Below are 24,227 nucleotides of genomic sequence, written 5' to 3' on the forward strand. Positions count from 1 at the left end.
GCGGCTATAACATGGATAAGCGTCGCCGCTTTGCGACATTCGGTAAATCTCACTGATAACATCTCTCTGACCGGCCGGATATCTCTGTTGTGATTTTTCGGTGTTGCGTTAAATAGTAATTCATAGAACAGTATGTGCCATATGTATCTTTTCTACTATTCTCGCATTATCCTAACATCATGAATAATGTATGTTTTTGAGTGATAATTTTAAAAAGTTTTGTGCAGAATAAACAGAACATCATAACAATTAAGGATAGGAAAAAGGTGTGAAACTGTACCTTAACAGGAGTAAGTACTGTGATAGGAGAAGTCACACACAGGAATACTTTGATTGTCAACGATGATCATTGGCGAGTATCTTGATAATTTGATCGAATCTTGATAAGCTTACGTCGCCTACAATCGTTTTCTTTTAAAGCTTTGCATAACTCAAGATGAGAGATTATTAAAAAAATACTATTATGACAATTATTATTAAGGGTGTATATCGGTAAAATTGAGTAAAAATTTAATAAAATAGAATCTTACGTATTTACACGTTTATGTTAATTTATTACACAAAAATTAATCTTGGTTGGAATCTACATTCTCAGTTTGAAGTCCTTTGAATGTTGCAACGGGTATGTACGTGACAAGGGTATACAGCTTGTGTACAGAATCCTCGTCATCGTTTCTCCTCCTGCTCAGTCTTACACGAACTCTGAAAGGAACGTTCCTGAAAAAAAAGAAAAAGGTATATGTTACGTATTTTAGAATAATTATATCTATCTTTATATACAAGAATAAGAGCATGTGAAATACATCAAAAAATTCTTGATATCAAACAAAACTTTTTCTTTTACCAAAATTCAGTTTAAGTGATAGTTTTTAAGTGAGATTCAATATTCTATTTCAAGCTATTATCCAATTAGCATACTAGGTCGCGTGCGAACCAGGAGCGGCTGCACGGGGCAAAATTCATATACAGCAATTTTTTATTAATTTTTTATTACTGTGAAAATCGCAAAATGGTACAGGACTCTTTTCGACTGAGCTAAAACCCGGGCTATATGCCATTAAGGGATAGTACAGGGTCACTGAGACACTATATTGATATACATTCAATATTTGATAGTTAATGAACATTGATTAAAAGCTCACCTGATGCCTTTAGACCAGAGTTGCTTATTGAGGCGTGTGTCTATCCTAACATCAGGAGTTCCCATCTGCTTCTCGGCGAACTTCCTAATCTCTTTGATAGCTCGTGGAGCACGTTTCTTGAATCCAACACCATGAAGACGCTTGTGAAGGTTCACAGTATATTCGCGAGTCACTACCTCGTTGATGGCGCTCTTGCCTTTCTTTTCCGACGACTTGGCCATTTTTACCTACTTATAAAATTATAAATTATATTATAAAGAGAGCTGAATACTGTATGTGATTGAACACACTTAACCATATCCATGTGCATCGATGTACGAAAAAAAAATGTAATGAATTTAAAAAATCATAAATAAACCAAGAAAACAATGCTTATTTCGCGATAAGACAATTCAATAATACGATTTGTTTCATTGCAATTATTACTTGGACGTGATATTACGGGATCAAGTAGAATTCTGTCATGAGTAACAACAAATGGAACCATCACGTGTTCAACGGCGATTAACGACGAAAAACGTTACATATAACGATTACATGAATATTAATTCGCAAGAGGGAAATTTACTGAATAAAATTCTGCAAAGTGTAAGTACTTGTGAACAATACGTTGCTTGATGCTTGCGGATTACGATCTCCAAAAATTTTACATTACCTCTGTACGAAACGTACCGATACGAGAAAGAGCTAACTACTCCCTTTCTGTGCAGTTCCTAAAACCATCCAATTGTATCCTTATGAACTGTTTTCAACTTGCGACATTGATATAAAGGCCGTATTACGCTACAGGTTGCAGACTCGGGGACGTCCCCATTGACCAATCACGTTCCGGAAAAATATAGGGAAATTATATGAACAATGTTTCTAGAATTGGCCATCCTGTTTCGAGCTCTCGTGGCCCTCGCAATACCTCTAGGACGCGCTCACTGCTAACTTCACGTTGCTTCACAGTAGCTAATGGACGGGTGAGGTATTTATTCGTTAACCTGCGATGTCGAGTTGATTTTTAATCTGCAGTTCACTCTCGAAGGCCATTTTTTAATCGGACCAGAGTGCTAAATATGGCCAGCAAAGTATGGCATGCAGAATTATGGAAGTCATGGGATAAGCATGGAAGAAACGATTTGTAAGTGGTGATGTTAGCGCGTCGCCTGGTCGACGCGATCGACACGGTGCATTGCTGGTCGCGAAAACACTTATTTACTCCGGTTAGCTCGCTCTTCTGAAGACTTAATTTGTCAATTCACGACTGTTTGCAGCTTCAAGCTATTCAAGCACAAATTTAAGGAAGGCAACGCACCAGGTAAGAAAACTGCAAGTATATTTGCGCGCCTAATTGTGCGACAATGTGCATCGAAATATTCGCAGGCACATTATCGCTTTCGCATCCTTGCTCCGTAAACATGTGCATCCGTCGCACGAATATAGCAATGTTATACATTACGTGGATTTAATAATATATTATTATATTATACGTTATATAAACTGCTAGGGGGAATTATTTTCTTATTTCGTTGTTTGTACTTTGCATAATATTTACAAGAATAATTGAAAATGTCTGACAATAATATATAGTCTGTTTCTCTGAAACTTATCATTCAAGATATCCTTTTATTCTTATATTTGAGTTTCTTTATGTTGTTCCATTGTATTATGGTAACATACACATGCATACATTTGTATATGTTAAATATTTTATAAATTGCTATATTTTTGAATTAAACTGCAGTTTAAATGATATTGTAATAAGAAGATTTCTTGTTTGCTTTCTTTGAATGATCTTTTTGGAAACATGTAATCTTCTGAATTATAATGAAAGATTTTATCTTTTTGTAGAATGGAGACGAGGGTTATACGAGTTAATATCAAATGGGGTCCATGGGAACATAAAAAAGGACAGTGTGGTTCAGACATTAGGTGAACTGACGGTAAGATGGCGTTATCTTCATCATTTTAAGTGCTATGTAACTTTAATGAAATGAAACTGTAATATATGAAATTTATTTATAGAATTTTGATAGTGCAGTACCATCGGTAATAGTAGACATATTTACGTTGATTGATGCAGAAACTCATAATGAAGAAAGAAACAACTTTTACTACATTGTAAAAGAATCAGAGAAGGTATACACATATTGTTTGTTTTTACATGTATGCTAAATATTGTATAATAAATACTAAATTTTATAGAAAATGAGAAATATTGAAAGAGAATATTGATGTAAGCTTTAAAAGTGTTTTCTTTGTTTTCTGCAGTTTTTGACAGATAGAATATTGAAAGAACGTCTAGAGATTGAAACTTTGCAAGATGTGGGGACACTGAAGAACAAAAATTTCCAATCGAAATTCATAAAAGTGAAAACGAAGTTGTAGTGAGTAATTCCCCATCGATTTACTCAAAACTTATATTTCTTCATGATAGACGAATTTCTTAAAGCACTTTCGTTTTCCCTTGCAGTTACAAGCAGAGGAAATTTAATCTATTTCGCGAAGAAAGCGAGGGCTATTCTAAGCTTATTGTGGAATTAAATCAAGAACGTCTGGACAGCGAAGTGGCTTCGACGTTGGAAATAGTTAAATCTCTTATCGGTATGAATATCTTTTGTTGCGAGTAACAACAAATATTATTTTTCTAAAAACATTTTTATAATTGAAAAATCATGTGGATAAAACTTTAATTAGAATTATTTAGAACATTATGGTATAAATGTCAGAATGTTTAATTCGGATAAAAGGCAACAGGACAAGTACAAAGTACTATTGTTCTTACAGGCTATTTCAATCTTGATCCTAATAGAGTCCTCGACATTTTGCTGGAAACCTTTGAAAATCGATCGCAAGATGATGCTCTGTTTATTCCCTTAATACGCTCATATATGAGCGATCAGCAGGTTCTTTGCGAGGTCTTAGGTTTCAAATACTGCTCCACTATCAACGCTACGCCGTTCTCGCTGCAAAAGGTTACCGCGCTTATGCTACAGCATGGCGTGATTAAATTGGACGATATATTACCTTGGCTAGTGCCAGATGACAAAACAATCATATCGGACCATGAGCAGGCGATGAAGCAAGCCAAGGAGTACGTGCGGAAATTGAGCGTTATCTCAACGAAGGATAAGGAGGACGTGGAAGAGAAGGATAATCAACAAGTAACGAAAGAATATCTTACTGCCTGTTAATTGTTAAGCAATGATCTTATAATGATATATAATATATAGACATAAATTGTTGCAGTTAATTAATAGCTTTATGCATGTCGGATAATTTTATTTTTAAGGACAAATATGCAAGCAATCAAAAATTTGGATTATGCGAAGCCCTTCTGGAAATTGGAGCTTGGGAGGTGGCGCAAAGCTTATTCAATCGTTTGCCGGAATATTGTCTTGCGGATCAGCGTCCCATAGCTTTAGCGTTATGCAAAATGATCCAGGCTCTCGTCGAACCTGTGTACAGAAAGTGAGTCAATAGTCTACATTTATTTCAAGAAGATAAGCTGTAAACATTGCGATCATGTATGTTTGTTAAAACTATGTACCGTAAATTATATTTGTGATAATAATTGCATTTTTATTCCAGTCAACTTCGCGGTTAATTGCCACAAACGAATTCAAAACTCTTCTATTTCAGGCACTGTATCGTTTCCCCAAAATTGCCGGGCCGTAAAGTGCCTCCGTTGAAAAGCTCCCTCGCGCCGCCATTGATGCACAATCTGGAGGATATTCACAATCATTTGTTACCAATGCTGATTGTGCTCGGTCCGAATCTGCATCACGATCCCATTCTGATGTATAAAGTGATGAGGCTGTGTCACACCGTTATCAAGCACTGTCCGCTCGACGCGAGCAAGCAGCCGTTGAACAAGAACTGCAACCTGTACTACGACGTGCTGACGATTCTTGACGTCGCGCTGCTGCCCTCACTCTCCTTCATGGACTGTAACTGCTGCGTCGCCGAGGAAATGTGGAACATCCTCAAGTACTACCCTTATCAGAACCGTTACTGTCTGTACGCGCGCTGGAAGAACGACACGCCGCTGCAGCACGCCGCGCTGCTGCGGAAACGCGCGGATGCCCAGAAGAAAATCAAGTCGATCATGAAACGCGTGAGCAAGGAGACGATCAAGCCGGTCGGCCGTTCTATAGGCAAGCTTACGCATTCTTCGCCAGGTGTGCTGTTTGATTATGTCCTTATACAGATTCAACTGTATGACAACCTCATAGGTACGTATGCCCTACGTGTGCCCTACGTCATATCGTAAATAATTTTACGAGAGGAGAAAACGATTGTGAGATACTTATTGCGTTGGACACGTTGCAGGACCCGTAGTAGACTCCTTAAAATATTTGACAAACATTTCGTACGACGTATTAGGATATTGTCTTGTGGAGGCACTAGCAGGTGCTGACAGAGATAGATTTAAGCACGACGGCACCAGTATATCCTTGTGGCTGCAATCTCTAGCATCTTTCTGCGGAGCGATATTTAAGAAGTATAACATCGAATTAACAGGGTTGTTACAGTACGTAGCAAATCAACTTAAAGCTCAAAAGAGGTACGTTTCACCTGAACGATCGGAATACTGCAACAATTCTTGCGAGCCATATTAGAACTGTTTATTGCTGTATATATTACTCTAATTCTGAAAACGCGTTTACAGCCTAGATCTATTAATATTAAAAGAAATAGTACAAAAGATGGCTGGCATCGAAGCAGCCGAGGAAATGACGTCCGATCAGTTGGACGCAATGGCAGGCGGAGATCTGTTAAAAAATGAGGTAAATTAATATAAACGTAAAAATATTTATATCTAATTTTGATACGGATTAATCGTGACATGAAAATTGTTCCTCAAGGCCGGTTACTTCAGTCAAGTTCGCAACACAAAGAAATCCTCGCAGCGTTTAAAAGAAGCTCTCGCCGAGCACGATCTCGCGGTCGCTTTGTGTTTGCTGATGGCGCAACAAAAGCATTGCGTCGTTTACAGGGAAACGGATAAATCTCATCTGAAACTTGTCGGTAAGCGTCGATTGTGTGCAGACTCACAATTAAGATTTTTTGCTTCAGATATTAAAATTCTTCGATAATCTTTTTTTTTTAACAATAGGCAAGTTGTACGATCAGTGCCAAGATACGTTGGTACAATTTGGTACGTTCCTGGGGTCCACCATGACGGTGGATGAGTACGTGGAACGGTTGCCCTCGATTCACTCTATGCTCCAGGACAATCACATACACGCGGATGTTGCGTTTTTCCTGGCGAGGCCGATGTTCGCGCACGCCATAAATGTAAGTGAACTACTCGCATGCATATTTGCAGTTTCCCCTGATCATTTATATGGATAACAGATAATTTCACAAATTAACTTGGCTAAATAATCTACTCAAATTATCTGAAAAGTAAAGTTTGAGTACAATTTGTTGTAATCAAGCAAAAATTGAGAAGCAAATGTTTCTTTTTTGTTCTATGAATCATTGTAAATTAATTTGATTATCGTTTAGATAAAGTATGACGCCCTTCGTAAAGCTGATCCAAATTACAAGAAAATGTCCACGAGTATCAAACAATTAAAGTATGCAGAAGCCGCGCAAACCGTTATGGCACCCGTCGCCCAATCTGTCAGACCATTGCACCCTCTAAAAGTGTGGGAAGACATATCGCCACAATTCTTAGTCACCTTTTGGTCTTTGTCAATGTACGATTTGTATGTGCCAGTGGAAAGTTATCAAAGAGAAATCAATAAGCTGAAGCAGCTCGCGGCACAAACCGCCGATTCCAAAGATATGGTACGCATACGTTGCACACCTAATTTCAATTGCGATTAGTTAATTATAAAAGTTATAACTACATATAAACTTATATAAATATAACTAATAAACATTTTCTTTTTATAAAATTTGATACAAATTTTTACTTCTTTTTTTTTATTTAAATTGGATACTGTTTTTCAGAACGTAAGTAAAGGGAAGAAGGAACAGGAGAGATATACTACTCTTATCGAGAAGCTGCAAGACGAAAAAAGAAAGCAAGACGAACACGTAGAGAAAGTGTTTGCGTACCTGAGGTAACAGAAATTCTAGTAACACTTTCAAAATACACAATTATAACAATGTGAATAGTGTAATCGGCATAACATCGGCTATTCGAGTGATATTAATAATCGTGCAATTGTTACTAATTTGCAGACAAGAAAAGGATACTTGGTTTTTGTCGCGTAGCGCCAAATCTGCGAAGAACGAGACGATAACGCAATTCTTACAGTTGTGTCTATTCCCGCGGTGTACATTCACAACTGTGGACGCTATGTACTGTGCGAAATTTGTACATACTATTCACTCCCTGAAGACTGCAAATTTTTCAACCCTGCTTTGTTACGATCGCGTAAGAACGCTTTTCCATAATTATTTATCGATTTATTATAGTATTAGATCACGTTTTGTCAATCACACCTGCCTTTTGTTCCACAGCTTTTCTGTGATATTACATATTCAGTCACATCGTGCACCGAAAACGAAGCGAATCGATATGGCAGATTTTTGTGTGCCATGCTGGAGACTGTGATGAGATGGCATTCCGAGAAGGCCATATTTGATAAGGTAATAATCATGATTTAAGAAATTCCTCTAATTTTTCGTTGCAAATAATTTTCTCAATTTAATCAAGATTACCAATACATTAATCGCACCATGTACTCGTCTGCTAAGTGAAATCTACATTAATAAATATATATTTTGCTGAACAGGAATGCAGCAATTATCCTGGATTTGTAACCAAGTTTCGCGTAAGCAATCAGTTTTCCGAAGCAAACGATATGGTCGGATTTGAAAATTACAGACACGTATGTCACAAGTGGCACTACAAGATCACAAAGGTAATCACGCAATTTTGAACATGTGTGCATATACGTTCTTATTTATCTTGCTCGTCTTAAATACGTTATTTTCATAAATGAAAAACTTGATAAATGCAATTCGTTTTTTTCTTTTCATTTTACAGGCTATTGTGGTATGCCTAGATTCTAAAGATTATGTGCAGATAAGGAATTCCTTGATAATATTAATCAAGATATTGCCGCACTTTCCTGTCTTGGCAAAACTCTCGCAGATTCTTGAGAGGAAGGTGGAGAAGGTAAGAGAGGAAGAGCGTGGCCAGCGTCAGGACTTACACGTGCTTGCTACGTCGTATAGCGGCCAGCTGAAAGCCAAGACTCCCAGTATGATACGTGAATCCGACTTTCATCACGTGGGCGACAAGGTTCTCGTTCTGTGATTTCTTTGTTGAATAAGAAACATCACTTGTCTTTTTTTGTGTTGTGAAACATAGGTATTGATTTTTGTGTGCCAGCAGGCATTGATTGATGGTATTGATTTCAATATTTATTGAATAAGTTTTACCTCTTTTTTTTTTGTGCTGGACATAAGAGCGTATTTGTTATTTTGCTGTCTTTTGTGTTGTGAAACATAAGTATTGATTTTTGTGTGCCAGCAGGCATTGATTGATGGTATTGATTTCAATATTTATTGAATAAGTTTTACCTCTTTTTTTGTGCTGGACATAAGAACATATTTGTTACTTTGCTGTTTCTAATAGTATTATTTTTAATTTATTTGTACGTTATGTTGTTTTAAACTTTGGAGGTTTTTTTGACAATGATTCATTTTGTATTTTTAAGTGTCTTAAGAGAAATATATACTTTTGTAATCTCTAATGTGTTAAATAATTATCTTCTAACGAAAATTACACTGCTTGCGTAACTAACCCATTGATCATATCTGTTCGTGTAGACTGGAAAAACACAAGACACTACAAACAATGACTCGAACGAAAAGGTCAGTAACGGCGTTGCTGCAAAAGAGATTAATAACGGCGATACTCGCCCGGAAAAGGAGAATAAGGAGCAACGAGAAAAACGAAGCTCATCCAATCAGACGCATCAGTAAGTAATATATACTTACAAACATCTACAACTGTTTCTTGTAGTTTTAATAATTGTTCAATTTTTTTCAACCGTTACTTACATTGCTCATAGCGAAATAAATTTTAAATAAGCTCTCTACATAAAATTTTTATAAGCAGAGTTTATATAAGAGCAGAATATATTTTCTAAAATTTGATCATTTACTTACTGTATAGCAATATCAATTCTTTGAACAGCGAAAGCTCAGAAAAAATCCGGAAAAAAGAGGATGCTAAAGATGTGTCAGAAACAAAAGAAAAATACGTCAAGAAGGAAGAAGTAAAAGACGATGAAGGATTAGATAAAAAGGATCGCAAGTATTATAAGGTGACTATCACTTCTGTCTTTCTTTTTTCTAATTTTGTTTTACTGTTTTGCGTTTTATATGTAAATGCAAATTTTATATTTTTAGGAAGAGCACTATTACAGCGGTAGTGTAGATAATTTAGATCGAGATCTTTCAAGTGTCTCAAATAGTAGTGCTAGCTCAGGCCCCACGCAAGAAGGTCCTGACAGAGGTTTGTACAACAATTATTGCATCAAATGTTACATTTAAGTCTCTCATATTTATACATCGTCATAAAATATAATGTTCTAATGTAAAATTTATATTTACTTTCAGATGCAAAGAGGAGAAAAGTAGAAAGCACCCCAAAGGTGAGTACACAACCTTTTATTGTATTAAATGCGATTTAATGCAGTGCTTGTTTTTGCAAGAAAGTGAGCTTTTATTATAAAAAAATAAATATATAAATCTTCGAAATATTCTATTTTTTTAATTTTTCTCCATCTATCGGGCAGCTGACAAATCCTGTCTCGGAAAAAAAAGTAAAGGCTCAATTTCTTCCAAAAAAAGGACACCGAGTTAATTCACACATATGTTTCAGTCTTTTTTTACTTTTGTTTAACATGTGTGTTTCTCTATTCAGCAGGAAGGAAGGCGTGCAGAAGCTGTTCTCGACAAGAAAGAACGTTCCAGCAAGGGAAAAACGCGTGACGAGCAAAAGGAACTTCGCAGAGAAAAGAAACAGGGGCGAAAGAGGGTAATTACGATTACATAATTTGTTATGCTTATTATATACATAATATGTGATCTACAATCGTATACGTAACATTGTTAAATAATTTATTAATTATTAAAGCAGGATCGAACTGAGGAATCTGTAGCAACCACCGAACAGAAACGGAGAAAAGATGACGAAAGAGGTTCGTAATTATTTTTCTCTTATTACTAGAGAAAATGAAAGACATGAGTTTACATATGGAAACGTTTAACAAATATTTTAACATATGAATATGTTTATATTCAGCCAAAGGCGCACATCAGAACGGTGACATTCCTGAACACAGAGAGAAGCATCATTACAATAAGGTCAGTAATATTAGCCTATTTTATAATAATCCTATAGCAAGATTAATAATATTAAGAACTCCCATTAACCGGTGGTAGTCAAATTACTTTCTCCCGGTCTTCGTTATGTTCTTAAACTATCGTCCACAAGCAATTTCGAATATTTCTGAAATTTTTTAATTTATTCTTGGTAGATATACAATTTCGTATATTATTTCAAGTTTGTTAGGAACTTTTAGGGCACATGTAGAGTAGGGAATATGTAGTGTGATATCGGAGATATAATGAAATACAGTGGAAATGATGAGCAAAAAGTAAATACTGATGCATTTTGCAAAAGAATATATTTTTATTTTACAAAAGAGATTAAAAAAAATAGCTGTATTTATAATATTACATTGTATAAAATATCTTCGCGGATTTCAGTTTCCAAAAACTTGGACAAAATATTTTATATATTATAATGTCGTGTGATATTCTTCGTATGCAGTGAAACTAAATTTCTTCTGCAATTTTGAAGAAAGAAAATTTGTTCTGGTAGTATTCGCTTAGCTAGTTTCTTATGAAAGAAAAGTTGTGACTGTTATTTTCTTAACAACTTTCTATTACTTAACTTCATAGTTGATAAAGACGTCTACTTCGAGTACATTAAAAGGACGAAATGGACGGCAATAGCAAAAACAAGAACATATAGGTGACACTGTCAAGTACCTAAATACCCAATCTGACTCACAAGAAGTCTCGCCGTTTATTCGAGAGATTCATGCAAGAATGTATTTTCAGGAAAAATCTCCATATGCAAAGGATCGTCCGCATGAACGGGAAGGACGCGAAAGCCGTGATAAACAATATCCTTTTTCTACACTTAGCGAATATGATGGAAGGAGATCAGGAAAATAAATCCCTATTTACTTGCAACAATAGTTAACATTGTCGTAGACAGTTAATTTTTGCACAATCGGGAAATATTAAGTGTTGCTATTAATTAAAATAGTTTAACTACGTTAACTGTTATGGTTCATATTATGCACGAAAAAGCGCAAGTGTTGAGTTATAATCCTTAACTTTCAAGTGCACCAGAAGGAGTTCAGACCCGAAACGAAGATGATGTACAACGGAAAAGAGCTCGACTTAACATTTTCTATACTATGTTTGGTGTTGCATGTAATGAACTCGTAGAATTCGAAATAAAGCAAAAAAATAGTGAACAATTTGTATATTATGTTCTAACATCCAATTTTATAAAATAAACCATCTGAATGTCCAATGTTTTTTCTGTCTTTTCATTCATTACTCTTTCTCCCGTGAAGAAGATTCGCGAATCTCGCTTTCAAGAATCCTGCTAATCGCGTGGTCTCTGATTGGTCCGCGGTTTGTCTGGTCCGACGCGTCTTCGAATTACCAAGCACTACCTTCGCAGCTTCTCGTGATATATTTCGCGAAAGCAAAATATAATCATGAATATATTTTGTGGAAGCATGAAAGCTGTGATTCTTCTCGCGATCAAATAAAGCATAACTTTGCGAAACATATGAATTCAAAATGGCATAAAAGAGGTGTAGCGAAATTTGAGCGGGCGCAGTTGCGCAAGCGCGTGTCCATTTAAACGGCGCGACCGTTGCTACGCAGAGCGCACGGCAATGGCGCATTTGTAAATATTATCGCATTTAAATTCGGAAGACGGTTGTGTTGTTTGCGCGCGTTGTTTACGTGACTTGCTGTCGTCGGACGTGTAACGTGCGGGACAGTAAATAGGAATCGTCCTATTTACTCGCGCGACGCTTGTGGAGATGGTACAGCGAGTGTAATGTTCATCTGTCGTAATTATTACGTCAACAGTAACCGTGAAACGGATAACTCATCAGTTCAGCGACACACCGTCTATTTTTAACGGAGGTTCGTAATGCCGGTTTTTAAATATCACGTGTACACGTGCACGATCCACTCCGGTTTTAAACATTTCACCGACAATTCTTGTGCGTTTCAGGACTGCATCGATAGCTCCAGGACTAGAAATAATTTCGAGATCGCTGTCTCTCGTTCAAGTAGGAAATTGAATATAATGCAACTCAAAATGCTCCTCTTGTCAATATTCGTGACTTTGGTTACTTGTGGACTTGGCGGTGCGTCTGTGTTGGATTGGATATGGACAACGAAAGCGGATGACACGACTGTCCTAGTTGCTGACGGCGTGCCTCTGGTCTCGATTCCTTATGAATCCATGACGGAGGATGAGAAGTTTCTCCGGGAGGCCGCCAAGCTCACGGATATCCAGGTGTCCTCTCCGTTGGAGACCTGTCAGCATAAGGTCATCATGAAGATTAGAACCTCCTGCTCTGACATGACAGAGGAACAGTTGGCCAAGCTGAGTGTTAATCTGCTCAACTGTCAATCAGCAGTTGAAGGCAGAAAGACATTCCCTTGTACTGAAGAAATGGTAAGATCTCTTAATCAATTGCAGATTGAATCGGCTTGCAAACTTTATTTGAATGAGTCAGTTAAGAATTGAAACTTGTGCTACTAATGGTAGAGCAAAATATGTAGCTTGCACATTTCAGAAAGTGATAAAAGATTCTCAATATATTTTTTAATCTCTTAATTACCTGCGAATTCTATTAAAACCTCGGATGACTTATTCGAATAAGGATAATTTAGATAAGAGTTAAGGCTTACGCTGTTAGCTGTGGAGCAAGCTGCAGATGTGTAGACCCTTCATGAATTGGAAGGGTACGTTCTGTGCCTGTCTAAACCTGCACACTTCCCCCTCCCTTCAGTCACAGTCAGACCTCCCCAAAGCATAGGCTTTTAGTTTTACTAGGGTTGTCACATATGTATGTAACACATGTACCTCAGTACTTGAATTGTCTTGAAGTGTCTTCATAAATTTTACTGTTTCAAAAAATTGATACATATTTAATAATAAGTACTAAATAGTGCTGAGAATAATATAGTCACGAGGGAACGTGGAACTGTGCACACAAGAAAGAATCATATTCATTCATTTTTTTATTGCGTAAGTATAATATGAAGTCATGATTTCTGCTTTTTTAGTCTCTTAAACAGTGCACAACAGACATGGATGCTGACATGTGGAATGCGTATCACTTAATGAGTAATAGAGCTAGGGCGGTTTGTTATGCAGCTCGGAGTACACAGTTTCGTGCTCTCACAGAATTAACTGTCAACAAACTGATGCAGTCTGCACATTCTCAAATTGATGCACTGCAGTCCTTGAGAGTAAGTTATATATATATATTTTTTTCCATAATTCATCGATTCGTTATTAATTTTATTGATCTCGTTGAACAGAAAAATCAAGATCGCCTGGAGGAACAAACAACGGAGGCTTTGTCATCGTTGTCCGAAGGGAATAAGGCACTCTTGGAGCAGCAGCGATACCTGAAGGCTGCTCAGACGACAGCCCACAATCTTGTAACGACAAATCTAAGGGAATTGACTAACGAGAAGGCATTGATACGATCTGGACACGCACAGCTTGCGGTTATGGCAGCAGACATAAGGGACAAATTAGGTATATAGGCTTTTTTACGGTTCCTACTTACTAGGAAATTCTCTGACTCATGCATACAGAGTGAGCGACATAATACAAATTATCCAGATAAAGCACATAAGGACCTGGAGCTGCAGGCTGTAGAGCGTGAAGAGAATCATCAGGAAATATTGCAAGACTTGATCAACATACAGGAACAAGCGCAGTCGATCTGGGAGAAGGTAGAATCCAGTTCCAGCCATATATTGGAGCAGCACAAGGAAACCATCGAGCAGTACGAACAGACTCTGCAGAAGCTCGCGCAAATTAACGATACGATTCAGTACATCTGGAATCTTACTAATGCCATGCGCGCTGAAGTAGACGAGAAGTTAGGCTGGATTACCAACTACATCGGCGATACCGGTACGTTATTATTATTATAGAAAAAATACGAGATCTGTGTTGAAGCTTTCTTTGAATATTATTCGAGACAATTATAAGAATTTAGTTTAACCAATTATATTTCGTATTTACGATCATGGGCGAGGGTCACTTGTGCAAAATGTAAAGATAGCCGCATTGACAAATCTCGCATTCGTATTTTTTAGGTGAACAAATGCAGAGGATGTATCGCACGTTTTTACATGTCGCGTACTTGTTAGTGGCGATGATAGTCGCCGCGTTTTTACAAGCGCCGTTTTTAACAAGAGCCACCATCATGAGCATCCTACCAGTAAATCTCATAACTTACTGGAAACGTGGCCCGGAGGTGTCACTAGACTTTATATCTATGACAGTGTTAATATTCTTGATCACAGCAAGTGAGTAATTTGCATGACAAATCTCTTAAAATGAATAATCTCTTTAATGCACAAGATGTATCGATTCCTCGCGTATACTACATTGATCCATGTTCAATATATAATGCGCATTTACGTCGTTAACGCAGTGCATTTTGTGATGCTGGGCATACAACGTGCTTTCGGAGCTATCGGCCCAACGGCGAGGGTAGAAGAGCCAGTTAAATTGATCAATCGGAACGAACATGTGAACGGAGATGTGCACGAATACGCGTCATCGTCGTATTCTAATTTCATATCGAACATGCGATTGCACACGAGACTAATGGAGCAAACACAGAGGCTGTACGATTTCGTCGTTTCGCAACTAAATCGCTGCAGAGGTATCGCATCTCGATACAAAATCCAAAACAGAAAATACAAAAAGTAGAACCGAGTATGACGATGTCGTTTTTTTTCAGAGATCGTCAGTGCCTTGATACAGTCTACCGTTTTGCGGCCTCGACGCAGCCTAAACTCGCGCGAGGAGCTGTCCTGCTCATACCAGCCATCGATGAAGAAACGCGAGGACGTTGTTTATGTCAGCCAACAGACCCCGTGCATGACATCGGACGATGACATCGGGATGCAATCCACGATGGACTGCGACTGTTCTAGCATCTCCAGCACGAGGAACTATAATGACGATCACAATGGAGACGGTATCAGTGACATGGTGGACGCTCATGAATTAAAGCGTCGTCTGGGAAGGATAAACTCGAGAAGGTACGTTAGCAGTGTTAACTAAATTAAGAAAACGGTTGAGAGAATAATTTTCTGATACAGCTCCACGCCGTCGTACGTGTCACCGAAAATTCACTGCTTGGGAGTAACGAGGACCGGCAAGAGATGTCGGTTGTTTGCCTCACCCGGCCAATACTACTGCTATCGTCATACCACCGGCACGTCTATCGCGGGCGACTATCTCAATTGAGCTGTGCAAGTGTTGGCAAGTATTTAGTTAATTAGCAGAACAAAATTACATAACTAAATTAATCGAGAATTGTATCACTTACATTAAATCCAGAAATTGTTGATATAATATACATCGCGTTTATTTGCGTTAGTTAGTTGGCAGAACTGGAGATAAAAACGCAGATTTCGGGGAAGGTTTATTATATATAAATATATCACTGAGTGTCTCGCTTATCGATTCTTCCTCGAAATAATTTAAGCTCAGCGTGATATTAAAATTATCGCATTAAAGAATAACATTACTAATGGCGAATTCGATTTTACATGTTTATATAAAATCAATTTTTATAAGAAGAAACATAAGAATATAAATATAAAAATTGACTGTAAACAAGCCTTGGTGTGCACTCAGTGCGCACTAGTGCATCTAATCGAATTCGCCATAAGTAAGTTATAAGATTTACTGGCACGATGCTCATGATGGTGGCTCTGGTTAAAAACGGCGCTTGTAAAAATCACAACATATGCACAAATTATATACTACTTATTAATAATTATTATTATATACTACTTATAATAATTATATAATAATTATAATATAACTATATAATAATTATATAGTTATATTATAATTATTACATAATTATTATAATTATTATAATTATTATATAATTATTATAAGTAGTATATAATAATAATTATTAATAAGTAGTATATAATAATAATTATTAATAAGTAGTATATAATTTGTGCATATGTTGTGATTTTTACAAGCGCCGTTTTTAACCAGAGCCACCATCATGAGCATCGTGCCAGCAAATCTCATAACTTATTTAGTAATGTTATTCTTTAATGCGATAATTTTAATATCACGCTGAGCTTAAATTATTTCGAGGAAGAATCGATAAGCGAGACACTCAGTGATATATTTATATATAATAAACCTTCCCCGAAATCTGCGTTTTTATCTCCAGTTTTGCCAACTAACTAACGCAAATAAACGCGATGTATATTATATCAACAATTTCTGGATTTAATGTAAGTGATACAATTCTCGATTAATTTAGTTATGTAATTTTATTGTATTATATAAGAATACGCATTCAAGAGTACAAATCTATGATGTAAATAATCTTGTAATACTTGTACGAAAATATGTAAATTATTATGAGAATACGAATATTTGCGTTTCTACATGCGTAATATTCCGCTCGAGAGCGAGCGCAATTCCTGAAAATCATGAATGGCGTTCCGTCTCTCTTCATCCGCAAACCGCCATGCTGAATTGCGTGCAAAGAGTATCGCTTGTCGTCTCCAGGAATTTTGCGTGTCTATCAAGACTGGCGCCCACTACCAAGTTGTGCAGATTGCAATAGTTCGCCGCATAATCGAATATCGTGAACAAATCGTCTGATACGGAGTCAGCCTATATTAATCGACAATAATGGTTAAATTCATTTTGAATTTAATGTTTTACATTTAACGTTTTACGCCTTTACATTTACGTATTCCAAAAATACGTTGTTTAACATCAAAATGATAAAGTTGTAAAACAATTCATTTAATTTGACACATTTTTTGTGGTTTTTCTTATACTTTTATGACCTTTAATAGTTTAATTAAAAGAATTTACCGTAGCAAGGCAGGTATTGTTCACCTCCTCGAAGACAATTCTGATCTTTTCATGGGACTTCAAATTTGACGCCATGTGCGTTGCTCTGATCACATTTTCGTCTGCTGCCGACTTCAGCTATGACACTACTTAAACTATCATACGAGATCAGCGTCGATTCGCGCACAATAATGAAAATGCATTCTTACCGTGTACAGACAATTATGATCGCGTTGTCGACAGGTATTCCAGGAAGACCAATTCATAATTTGACATTGCAACTTCTGCGTTACGTATGTACATGGCTCGCCGAACTTCCTGGAAAATGAAATATTTCCTTTTAAGAGATATGTAATGTAACAAACTATTATGAAATCTTAAAAGTCGTTTTATTATAATTATTTTGTATTATTGTATTTGTTATGTGAATTTTAAAATTTGAGAAAATTGCGAAATAAAACTGAAGAAACATTTGCTTCTTTTTCTCAAGACCATTAAAATATTGAAAATATGCTTCACAAAATTGCTAATCATAATACTTGATTTGCACACGGTGTTTGAAAATGCTACCGCGCGATGTTCAAAGCATCCGAAACAAAAGTAATGTTATGCTACCGTTTCGCCGACGTGGCAGGTCGTTCTCATGGGGTTAAAAAGCGCGGATCGTATATTTTTCGGGCAGTGTCATCCCGACCAAAGGAAAATATACGAGACCCACACCGCGGAAACGATATTGAGTTTCCCTATGTACATAACGCACCGTGCGGCAGCGGCGAAGACTTCGCTTCAAAAGAAGCTTTTTGAAAGCTCTAGCCGTCGTAAAAACCGTGCGACAATCATTCGCGCAACCTGCCAAGGGATAAAAGGACCCCGTCGGTGCTTTGAGAAACTGAAATATCGATAACGGCAGCTGACGGAACGTAAATTTGCCGAGAAGTTCTGGAACTTCTCTTGGACGTGGTGCCCATTACCATTTCACAATGCACGACGCGTGTAGAGGATATGGAAACAGCATGCCGATCAGCACGACGCAATGTAAAATCGCCACTGTCCCAGCGATGCAGTAAGTGCAATACGTACGTTTGTTCTTAAACAAACCACTCGTTATAATTATTGCTAGTTCAACATCCGCTGTGAAAAATAATACATAAATTATTCTTTAGATTTAATTTAGATGGTAACTTTTCTTTCAGGATTATTATATCGCGTTACATATAAAAAAAGTAAATAATAAACGAAAATTTTCTTGAAGAATCTCGTCATATAGCTTCATCACGAAGCTAACTGATATTTTGAAAAGAGAAAAGTACTTCAACGAGTAACATTATTGGAAAATGAAAAAGATAGTACAGGAAAGAGAGATTTAACCATTCAGCGTCGGCACAACATGATCGTTTTGCGACTTTGGCAATTCTCTGGTGCTGTGGCGAAAATAATACGGCGGTGAGTTGTTTCTTGCGTTATCTCCGCGCACCGACATCTCAATCCTCTTGGCGCTCTTCGATGACCGGACCATTACGAATCGATCATCTTTCAGAGAGAAAAAAAGAAGCGGACCCTGAACCTTCCCCGAAATCTGTCTTCGCGCTGAAGGCAAACGACTGTCGCCTTACATGGTTATTAATATGCTGTTGTTTTTAGAAAATTTCGTCTTTTGAAATTGGCTGTTCTTCGCTTTCGGCACCGTTCGATTCTGAGACAATTTTAATTAAATTGCAAATTGTGAATTATATCAATTTTCGAAATAAACATATTAATGATCTAGAGAGAATAATGCTGTTAAAGTACTATTATTAAAAAAAAAGATTAATTAAGATGAAACAAAGTAAGTATTTCGCGAGAACATTTATAGAGCGATTAAATCTTTGCGATTTTCTATGAAACTATCGATGCGCTGTGACACGCATTTAACGATAGCTTCCCACGCGTCTAGATTGAATAACTTTTTTATAAACATTTTTTATGGTGTCCCGATGACGCACGACGAACTTCCTTGATGAATACTATCTACAAAGACGACGCGTCCCATAAATGTACCCGACCCGGCTACTACGCGACTACTTTTTTTCTTTTGAGTTCTCTACTTCATTTCTTTTCTTCCACTCGAGTCACGTTTTACGCTCTTCAACTTTCAGAATAATTTCCGATGTGAATCAGTGGTGGAATGCAAAATGCAATTTTTTTTCAACCCCGGTGGTTTGCCATCTAGTCTTCCTTCTACTCGTTATGTCCTGCGTGATACCGCGCGGAAAGACATCAAGGTTGTATACGAGACGAGAGAAGACGTCGACATGTCGGCTTGACAGCTGGCGGCGACGTAGATCCGGTTCACACGACGTTCCCGAATTGCCTCCCTTTCTTGTCTTCGTGAACACCGTGAAGAAAAGTGTCCTCTTGTTGTTTTCCATTTTTCTTCGTGCTTTTGTAATTACTCATCACGTCATCGAGTAAATGCAGAAAATTTGCGTAGCGAGAAATGCGTTTCTGCTATTATGGGTTTCAAATCAGACAGATAGTTACTTTTTATATTTTTTGTGTATTAAGGACTCTCATATGTACTTATATTTGTGATATCGGTATTAATACTAGTAATGGTATTACTACAAGCACTAGTAGACAAGCAAAACACTGTCTCCATTCATTCCTTTATACTGACCCATATTCCCGGAAGTACATCCCACTTCTCCCGTGTCCTTTCCTTCCCCTGTCATAATCGATATCGATATTGTTTACTGTCACATTCGTTATTATTATACGATGTAAATTACTCCAACAAATTAGTATAAAATATAAATTACTAACAAATTATCATTACTGTCTCTACTGGATATAAAAAGATCAGCAAGGAAATAATTTAAAAATTTTTAAACCCAAACTAGCAGAAAGATGCTTTACAAGCTTTTACATATTATATTCTTTTATCTTCGCAATTTTTTTATGATTATTCTTGTCATACAAACCGATCGGCTTATAAGTCAAGGAAAAAATAGACGATGCGATGACGACAATGTGTGACTTGACGACGGCGCTCTAGCGGAGCGTCGCGACGCTTTGCGCCGCCGTAGATTCCATTTACTCTTCCGCTTTTGCTTCACCGCTGCGCCCCTTTTCGCCGGTACGTCCGTACGTCCGTCGTTCTCGTGCAGCTTGACAACCATAAAGACGGACCGCTCGACCGACATCTGGTCTGACGCGCGCACTTTGTAGTCTCCCATCTATGCGTAAAGGAAACTTCGCGTTGCCTTCGGCTTTTGCCGGTGCACGAGGATTGACAGACCGAGTCGTCAACACCCTATCGCGAGACCGCGAACAACATACCGAGTGCCACCAGTCACTACGTTTCGTTTGGTCCTTTGACCTTTCCTTCAGGGATTCTTTAACGAATTTGGCGAAAACCCCATTTTCCAACGTGCGAAAATCTCCACTCTGTAAAAATACAGAATAATGAATCGAAAAAAGGTGTTTCTTTCGCTTGGAGAAATGCTTGTAAAAGAATCGTTTATTCCTATAAAATATAAACGTCCTATAAAAGGATGTTTATTCCTATTATTTTTAATTCTCAATTTTTGTTGCAGAATATAAGACAATTGAAGTAAGCAGGAAGTACTAAAGAAAAATGTTAAACATTTTCGAGCAAATTTTTTATCTAAAGAAAATTCACTTTCTCTTATCGACATTTTTTAATCTGTCTTTTATTTTATAAGGTTGATGGACCGAACGCTCGTGTTTAAAAAAACAGCGGCCTTTTGAAGTTTCCGATAAAATGAAATCGGACATAGCGGAAGAAACGAAAGAAGCGATTCTTACGGACTCTCCCTAGAAATTTATAATTTGAACCGCCTGTCGGCAGCTAATTTCCTGTTTGGGGGAGGCGTGTCTACGACCATAACGTTTTCTCGCGGTTAACCTGGGGATCTTCGATGAGGTTTGGTCGTGGAAAAGAAACAGACGCGAGAAGATGGAGAGAGAGAGAGAGAGAAAGAGAGTGTGGAAAAGGGAGAGATGGATCCAAGAGATCTCTCCTCTTCCCCTCTTCGCACTTTTTTCGAAAATGGTGGTCGCGACTCTTCACCGCCGCAAAGCAGCTGCAAGCTACTCCAAGCTGAATGCTACGAAGAAATGATAATGAAATAACTTGAAAAAAAAACTTGGCCGCTTTTTTATTCGTTATATTTATAGCTTCACCCATATTTCTTTATGCAATAATCAGTGTAAGAAGAATCTTAAATGTTTAATAAAATATTTCTGAGACAATTAATTGTATTTTAATAAGATTGTTATTCTTTGTGATTTTTTTCTCATCGTTTCAATGAGCAATACAACTTTGATATCACAATCAACATATTGATTAATATCTTGACTGTGAAATGAATTTTTAAATGAAGCTTAACTTCATCTGCAAACTCTCAAAATGTTGATCCAATTCTAAATTAAATTGATCGTGCAATTTGTTTAGCGATTGCTGTGCAACCGCAAGAATAAACGTTCTCCACGTGGCGAGAAGAAAGCCGCCCCCACTTCATTAACACATACTTCATCGGCGACGCTTAATGAATCAGACGTTCATATATCAGCTCGCAACAACTCGCACGGTGTTTTTTCAAGAGGCCTGATTTATCTGCGCCAAGAGAAATCGGGGCGGGAACCATTCCATCGAGGAACCATTTTCGGTGTTCAAATAAGAAAGAATTATCCACGTGACTCTAGCCGGTCTCACCGACCTTTCCGTTTAGCCAATGGGAAATCGAGACGACCAACAACTCTTTTCGGGGTGTCATTATTCTTAACACACACGCACCTCCCATGGAAGAGGATAATAACGTTTTCGCTCCGACCTTTGAATCTGAACCTTTGGACTGAAGCTTATGTCAATTGCAAGGTCCATGTAGGATTCCAGAATATTTCTTTCTTAGACCGATCAGGGGACGCATCCCTGGAGAGACGAAGATTTTCACCCTTCGCTCGCTTTTACTGCGACGCTTTCAGAGAACGATAAAACAAAGTTGCATCAGCATGGTAACTGTAAATTGCCCAAAGCCGAGAGCTGCGGACGTTGTAATTCCCGCAGCGTACTTCCGGTAGGGCTACGGTGCACGATCTTTTTTTTTTCTATTCAACGCGTTGTAAATCATCTGCTGCGTAGAGGGGACGAGAATCCACAATTTATCTTATCTATCGGCGATGCGATTTATTTCAATTGAATTGTGTGCTTTCCTCGGTTCACTATCTTCGATCTTGAATTAAAGATTGACTCATTTGTACAATAACGTCTCAGAAAGCGATATGCTTGTCGATTCGGCCATAGATTATTGGTGTGAGCTGCGTAGGACTGCGAATAGGATCACAAACAGGTTTGAAAATTCGTGCGGAAAATGTAGACCTAACGGAGCTCGTATTTGGCGAAGGATGCATCGACTGCACATTTCCTCGTCAGTGTCTCGTGCGTGTCCTTTTTGCTGTACGTAACGTATGTGCTTTCCTTGGCTCCGCTGAGCGCATCGACGCTGTCAACGAGAAGCTCCGAGCGCGCCTATTAGTGGCCTTCGCGGTATCGTAAAGTAAATCCTACAAAAAGTCGCGGGGCCTCTTTACGATCTCCCATCGTTTTCGTGGACGCCGATGGCACGCGGAGGAATTTATCGCTTCCACATTCCCGATCTATTTTAATGGCAGCATTGACTTGATCGCTTTGTCGCGTATCGATCTATACATGCTGATCGCAAAGCAAAATGTTTGATGAGAAGTTGAAAAGCGAGAGAGAATTCTGCTATCGAGAAATCAGTGAAAGAATAGTTGACCGATCGATCGCAACAGCTGTTGGCGTGTTAAACGCACTCTACATAGTAGACACTTATACACTAGCTAAAATATTTCTTAAACGGCTGATTAAGAGGGATCTCAAGATTTGATTGGAAATGGCAGACATAGTCGCAGTCGCCAAAATGGAGCCGATTCGGGGAATTTTCATTCACCATTCGTTGGTTGTTGCCGCCGCCGACGGCAGGGGCGGGCAGCCGAGGGTGTCGCTCGACAGTCCTCTCGCAGGAAATATAATATTCTCGGGGTGAATGGGGAGACACGCTCGATTATGCGAGCTTTTTATCGCGTTGGCGCCAGCGGGACAGGGGCGACTCTCCCGAGTACGAATACGGGCTAAAATCATCCACCGTGTGCCAATTTGGAAGCCCGGGCTGGCTCGAACGAAAGGGCCGACGCGGTCTCTTGTTACGCATCGGTGGCTATGGTGCGTATTTAGCACGACTGCAACAATGTTTCGGGTACGAAACGGAAGCGGGAGTTTGATATGTTCAGTCTCAAGCGGAAATTCGACTAATAATTATACGTGTGTATGCGTGTGTATGTTGTATGAGTACGTTGTGCTGAATAAATGCAACAATTTTCGGAAATTAAATTTGAAGAATTAAATTAAATTAAATTAATTAATGAACGTAAAAGCAGTTTTTAAATATTTAAAACTTGATTGTATTATAATAATGATAATAATAATAATAATACAAATTTCAATAATTTAAAGAGAGTGTAGGAAACGACGTTCTTATTATAATATGCACAAGAACTGAACTATTTTCAAGGAAGAAAGTCTTTTTGCGTGATTTAATGCGGCGTCCATGATGAAGGTTACATAATGGTACGCTTTCGAAGGTGTGAAATGCAGCTTGCAGGCTCGCATTCCTATAAATTCTCGCAAATTATAATGGGTATAAGGCCACTTAGGTTGACGCGCGACAGCGCCAACAGCTGTTTCGACGTCGACGAATGCGGCAGCTGGTCGTCGTGCTTGTCTCGCATGATCCTCCGCGAGCCAGCCCAGCGTCATGCACCAAATGTGCAAGTGCGGTTTCGTCGGTGACACCTGCTTACAGATGTTCCAGATACCATAAAACGATGCCGCCGCCGCC

General features: G+C 38.0%; 4 protein-coding genes and 1 long non-coding RNA gene across 16 annotated transcripts; 3 read left to right on the forward strand and 2 right to left on the reverse strand.

The window, feature by feature from the left end:
- The first annotated feature begins 49 nt into the window (after positions 1-49).
- On the forward strand, positions 50-533 carry LOC105276186. The gene is made up of 2 exons (XR_893361.3): positions 50-130; positions 228-533. It is a non-coding gene; the product is annotated as an uncharacterized LOC105276186 (long non-coding RNA).
- On the reverse strand, positions 528-1,877 carry LOC105276185 (60S ribosomal protein L31). 3 transcript variants are annotated; one of them, XM_011333611.2, is made up of 3 exons: positions 1,798-1,877; positions 1,143-1,369; positions 528-717 (listed from the first exon to the last, which is right to left on the reverse strand). In XM_011333611.2, the coding sequence occupies exons 2-3, from the start codon at positions 1,361-1,363 to the stop codon at positions 567-569; spliced, it is 372 nt and encodes a 123-aa protein (XP_011331913.1). In that variant the 5' UTR covers positions 1,364-1,369; positions 1,798-1,877; the 3' UTR covers positions 528-566. The 3 variants fall into 3 exon arrangements, with proteins under 3 accessions (XP_011331913.1, XP_019886167.1, XP_011331914.1); XM_020030608.2 differs by having other exon boundaries at positions 1,143-1,372; positions 1,798-1,855; XM_011333612.3 differs by having other exon boundaries at positions 1,143-1,372; positions 1,739-1,819.
- A 189-nt stretch (positions 1,878-2,066) lies between these two features.
- LOC105276191 (THO complex subunit 2) lies at positions 2,067-11,719 on the forward strand. 9 transcript variants are annotated; one of them, XR_003406942.1, is made up of 29 exons: positions 2,067-2,268; positions 2,402-2,445; positions 2,979-3,070; positions 3,153-3,266; positions 3,399-3,514; positions 3,601-3,731; positions 3,915-4,291; positions 4,420-4,598; positions 4,770-5,362; positions 5,460-5,694; positions 5,800-5,917; positions 5,996-6,158; positions 6,247-6,428; positions 6,642-6,926; positions 7,092-7,204; positions 7,326-7,521; positions 7,608-7,736; positions 7,883-8,011; positions 8,137-8,394; positions 8,925-9,076; positions 9,274-9,424; positions 9,510-9,615; positions 9,720-9,754; positions 10,027-10,140; positions 10,240-10,303; positions 10,408-10,469; positions 11,070-11,142; positions 11,232-11,296; positions 11,526-11,719. XR_003406942.1 is itself a non-coding variant. In XM_026972167.1 (28 exons), exons 1-28 carry the CDS (start codon positions 2,204-2,206, stop codon positions 11,554-11,556), a joined length of 4,299 nt encoding a protein of 1,432 aa, XP_026827968.1. In that variant the 5' UTR covers positions 2,067-2,203; the 3' UTR covers positions 11,557-11,719. The 9 variants fall into 9 exon arrangements, 8 of the variants coding, with proteins under 8 accessions (XP_026827968.1, XP_011331923.2, XP_011331924.2 ...); XM_026972167.1 differs by lacking the exon at positions 11,070-11,142; XM_011333621.2 differs by lacking the exon at positions 11,070-11,142 and having other exon boundaries at positions 10,243-10,303.
- A 317-nt stretch (positions 11,720-12,036) lies between these two features.
- Positions 12,037-16,875, forward strand: LOC105276190 (protein brambleberry). 2 transcript variants are annotated; one of them, XM_011333618.3, is made up of 10 exons: positions 12,037-12,344; positions 12,436-12,885; positions 13,500-13,685; positions 13,758-13,980; positions 14,068-14,364; positions 14,550-14,762; positions 14,891-15,124; positions 15,203-15,506; positions 15,567-15,741; positions 16,763-16,875. In XM_011333618.3, exons 2-9 carry the CDS (start codon positions 12,511-12,513, stop codon positions 15,712-15,714), a joined length of 1,980 nt encoding a protein of 659 aa, XP_011331920.1. In that variant the 5' UTR covers positions 12,037-12,344; positions 12,436-12,510; the 3' UTR covers positions 15,715-15,741; positions 16,763-16,875. The 2 variants fall into 2 exon arrangements, with proteins under 2 accessions (XP_011331920.1, XP_026827973.1); XM_026972172.1 differs by having other exon boundaries at positions 15,567-15,737; positions 16,759-16,875.
- On the reverse strand, positions 16,800-19,743 carry LOC113562565. The gene is made up of 5 exons (XM_026972316.1): positions 19,658-19,743; positions 18,279-18,464; positions 17,517-17,625; positions 17,329-17,445; positions 16,800-17,121 (listed from the first exon to the last, which is right to left on the reverse strand). Exons 1-5 carry the CDS (start codon positions 19,741-19,743, stop codon positions 16,957-16,959), a joined length of 663 nt encoding a protein of 220 aa, XP_026828117.1. The 3' UTR covers positions 16,800-16,956.
- Positions 19,744-24,227: the final 4,484 nt, after the last annotated feature.

Source organism: Ooceraea biroi, chromosome 9 (assembly GCF_003672135.1).
Source record: "Ooceraea biroi isolate clonal line C1 chromosome 9, Obir_v5.4, whole genome shotgun sequence".
Taxonomy (NCBI): domain Eukaryota; kingdom Metazoa; phylum Arthropoda; class Insecta; order Hymenoptera; family Formicidae; genus Ooceraea; species Ooceraea biroi.

Excerpts from the sequence above, each read along its gene's own strand:
- LOC105276185 (XM_011333611.2), bottom strand. The coding sequence starts at position 1,363 with ATGGCCAAGTCGTCGGAAAAGAAAGGCAAGAGCGCCATCAACGAGGTA. Across the intron at positions 718-1,142 it reads CTCTGGTCTAAAGGCATCAG|GAACGTTCCTTTCAGAGTTC; the intron begins GTGAGCTTTTAA and ends CTTTTTTTTCAG.
- LOC105276191 (XM_026972167.1), top strand. The coding sequence starts at position 2,204 with ATGGCCAGCAAAGTATGGCATGCAGAATTATGGAAGTCATGGGATAAG. Across the intron at positions 4,292-4,419 it reads AAGAGAAGGATAATCAACAA|GACAAATATGCAAGCAATCA; the intron begins GTAACGAAAGAA and ends TTTATTTTTAAG. Across the intron at positions 10,304-10,407 it reads GAGAAAAGATGACGAAAGAG|CCAAAGGCGCACATCAGAAC; the intron begins GTTCGTAATTAT and ends GTTTATATTCAG.
- LOC105276190 (XM_011333618.3), top strand. The coding sequence starts at position 12,511 with ATGCAACTCAAAATGCTCCTCTTGTCAATATTCGTGACTTTGGTTACT. Across the intron at positions 13,686-13,757 it reads ATGCACTGCAGTCCTTGAGA|AAAAATCAAGATCGCCTGGA; the intron begins GTAAGTTATATA and ends CTCGTTGAACAG. Across the intron at positions 14,365-14,549 it reads CAACTACATCGGCGATACCG|GTGAACAAATGCAGAGGATG; the intron begins GTACGTTATTAT and ends CGTATTTTTTAG.
- LOC113562565 (XM_026972316.1), bottom strand. The coding sequence starts at position 19,743 with ATGAGTAATTACAAAAGCACGAAGAAAAATGGAAAACAACAAGAGGAC. Across the intron at positions 17,446-17,516 it reads ATCATAATTGTCTGTACACG|CTGAAGTCGGCAGCAGACGA; the intron begins GTAAGAATGCAT and ends GTAGTGTCATAG. Across the intron at positions 17,122-17,328 it reads ACAATACCTGCCTTGCTACG|GCTGACTCCGTATCAGACGA; the intron begins GTAAATTCTTTT and ends CGATTAATATAG.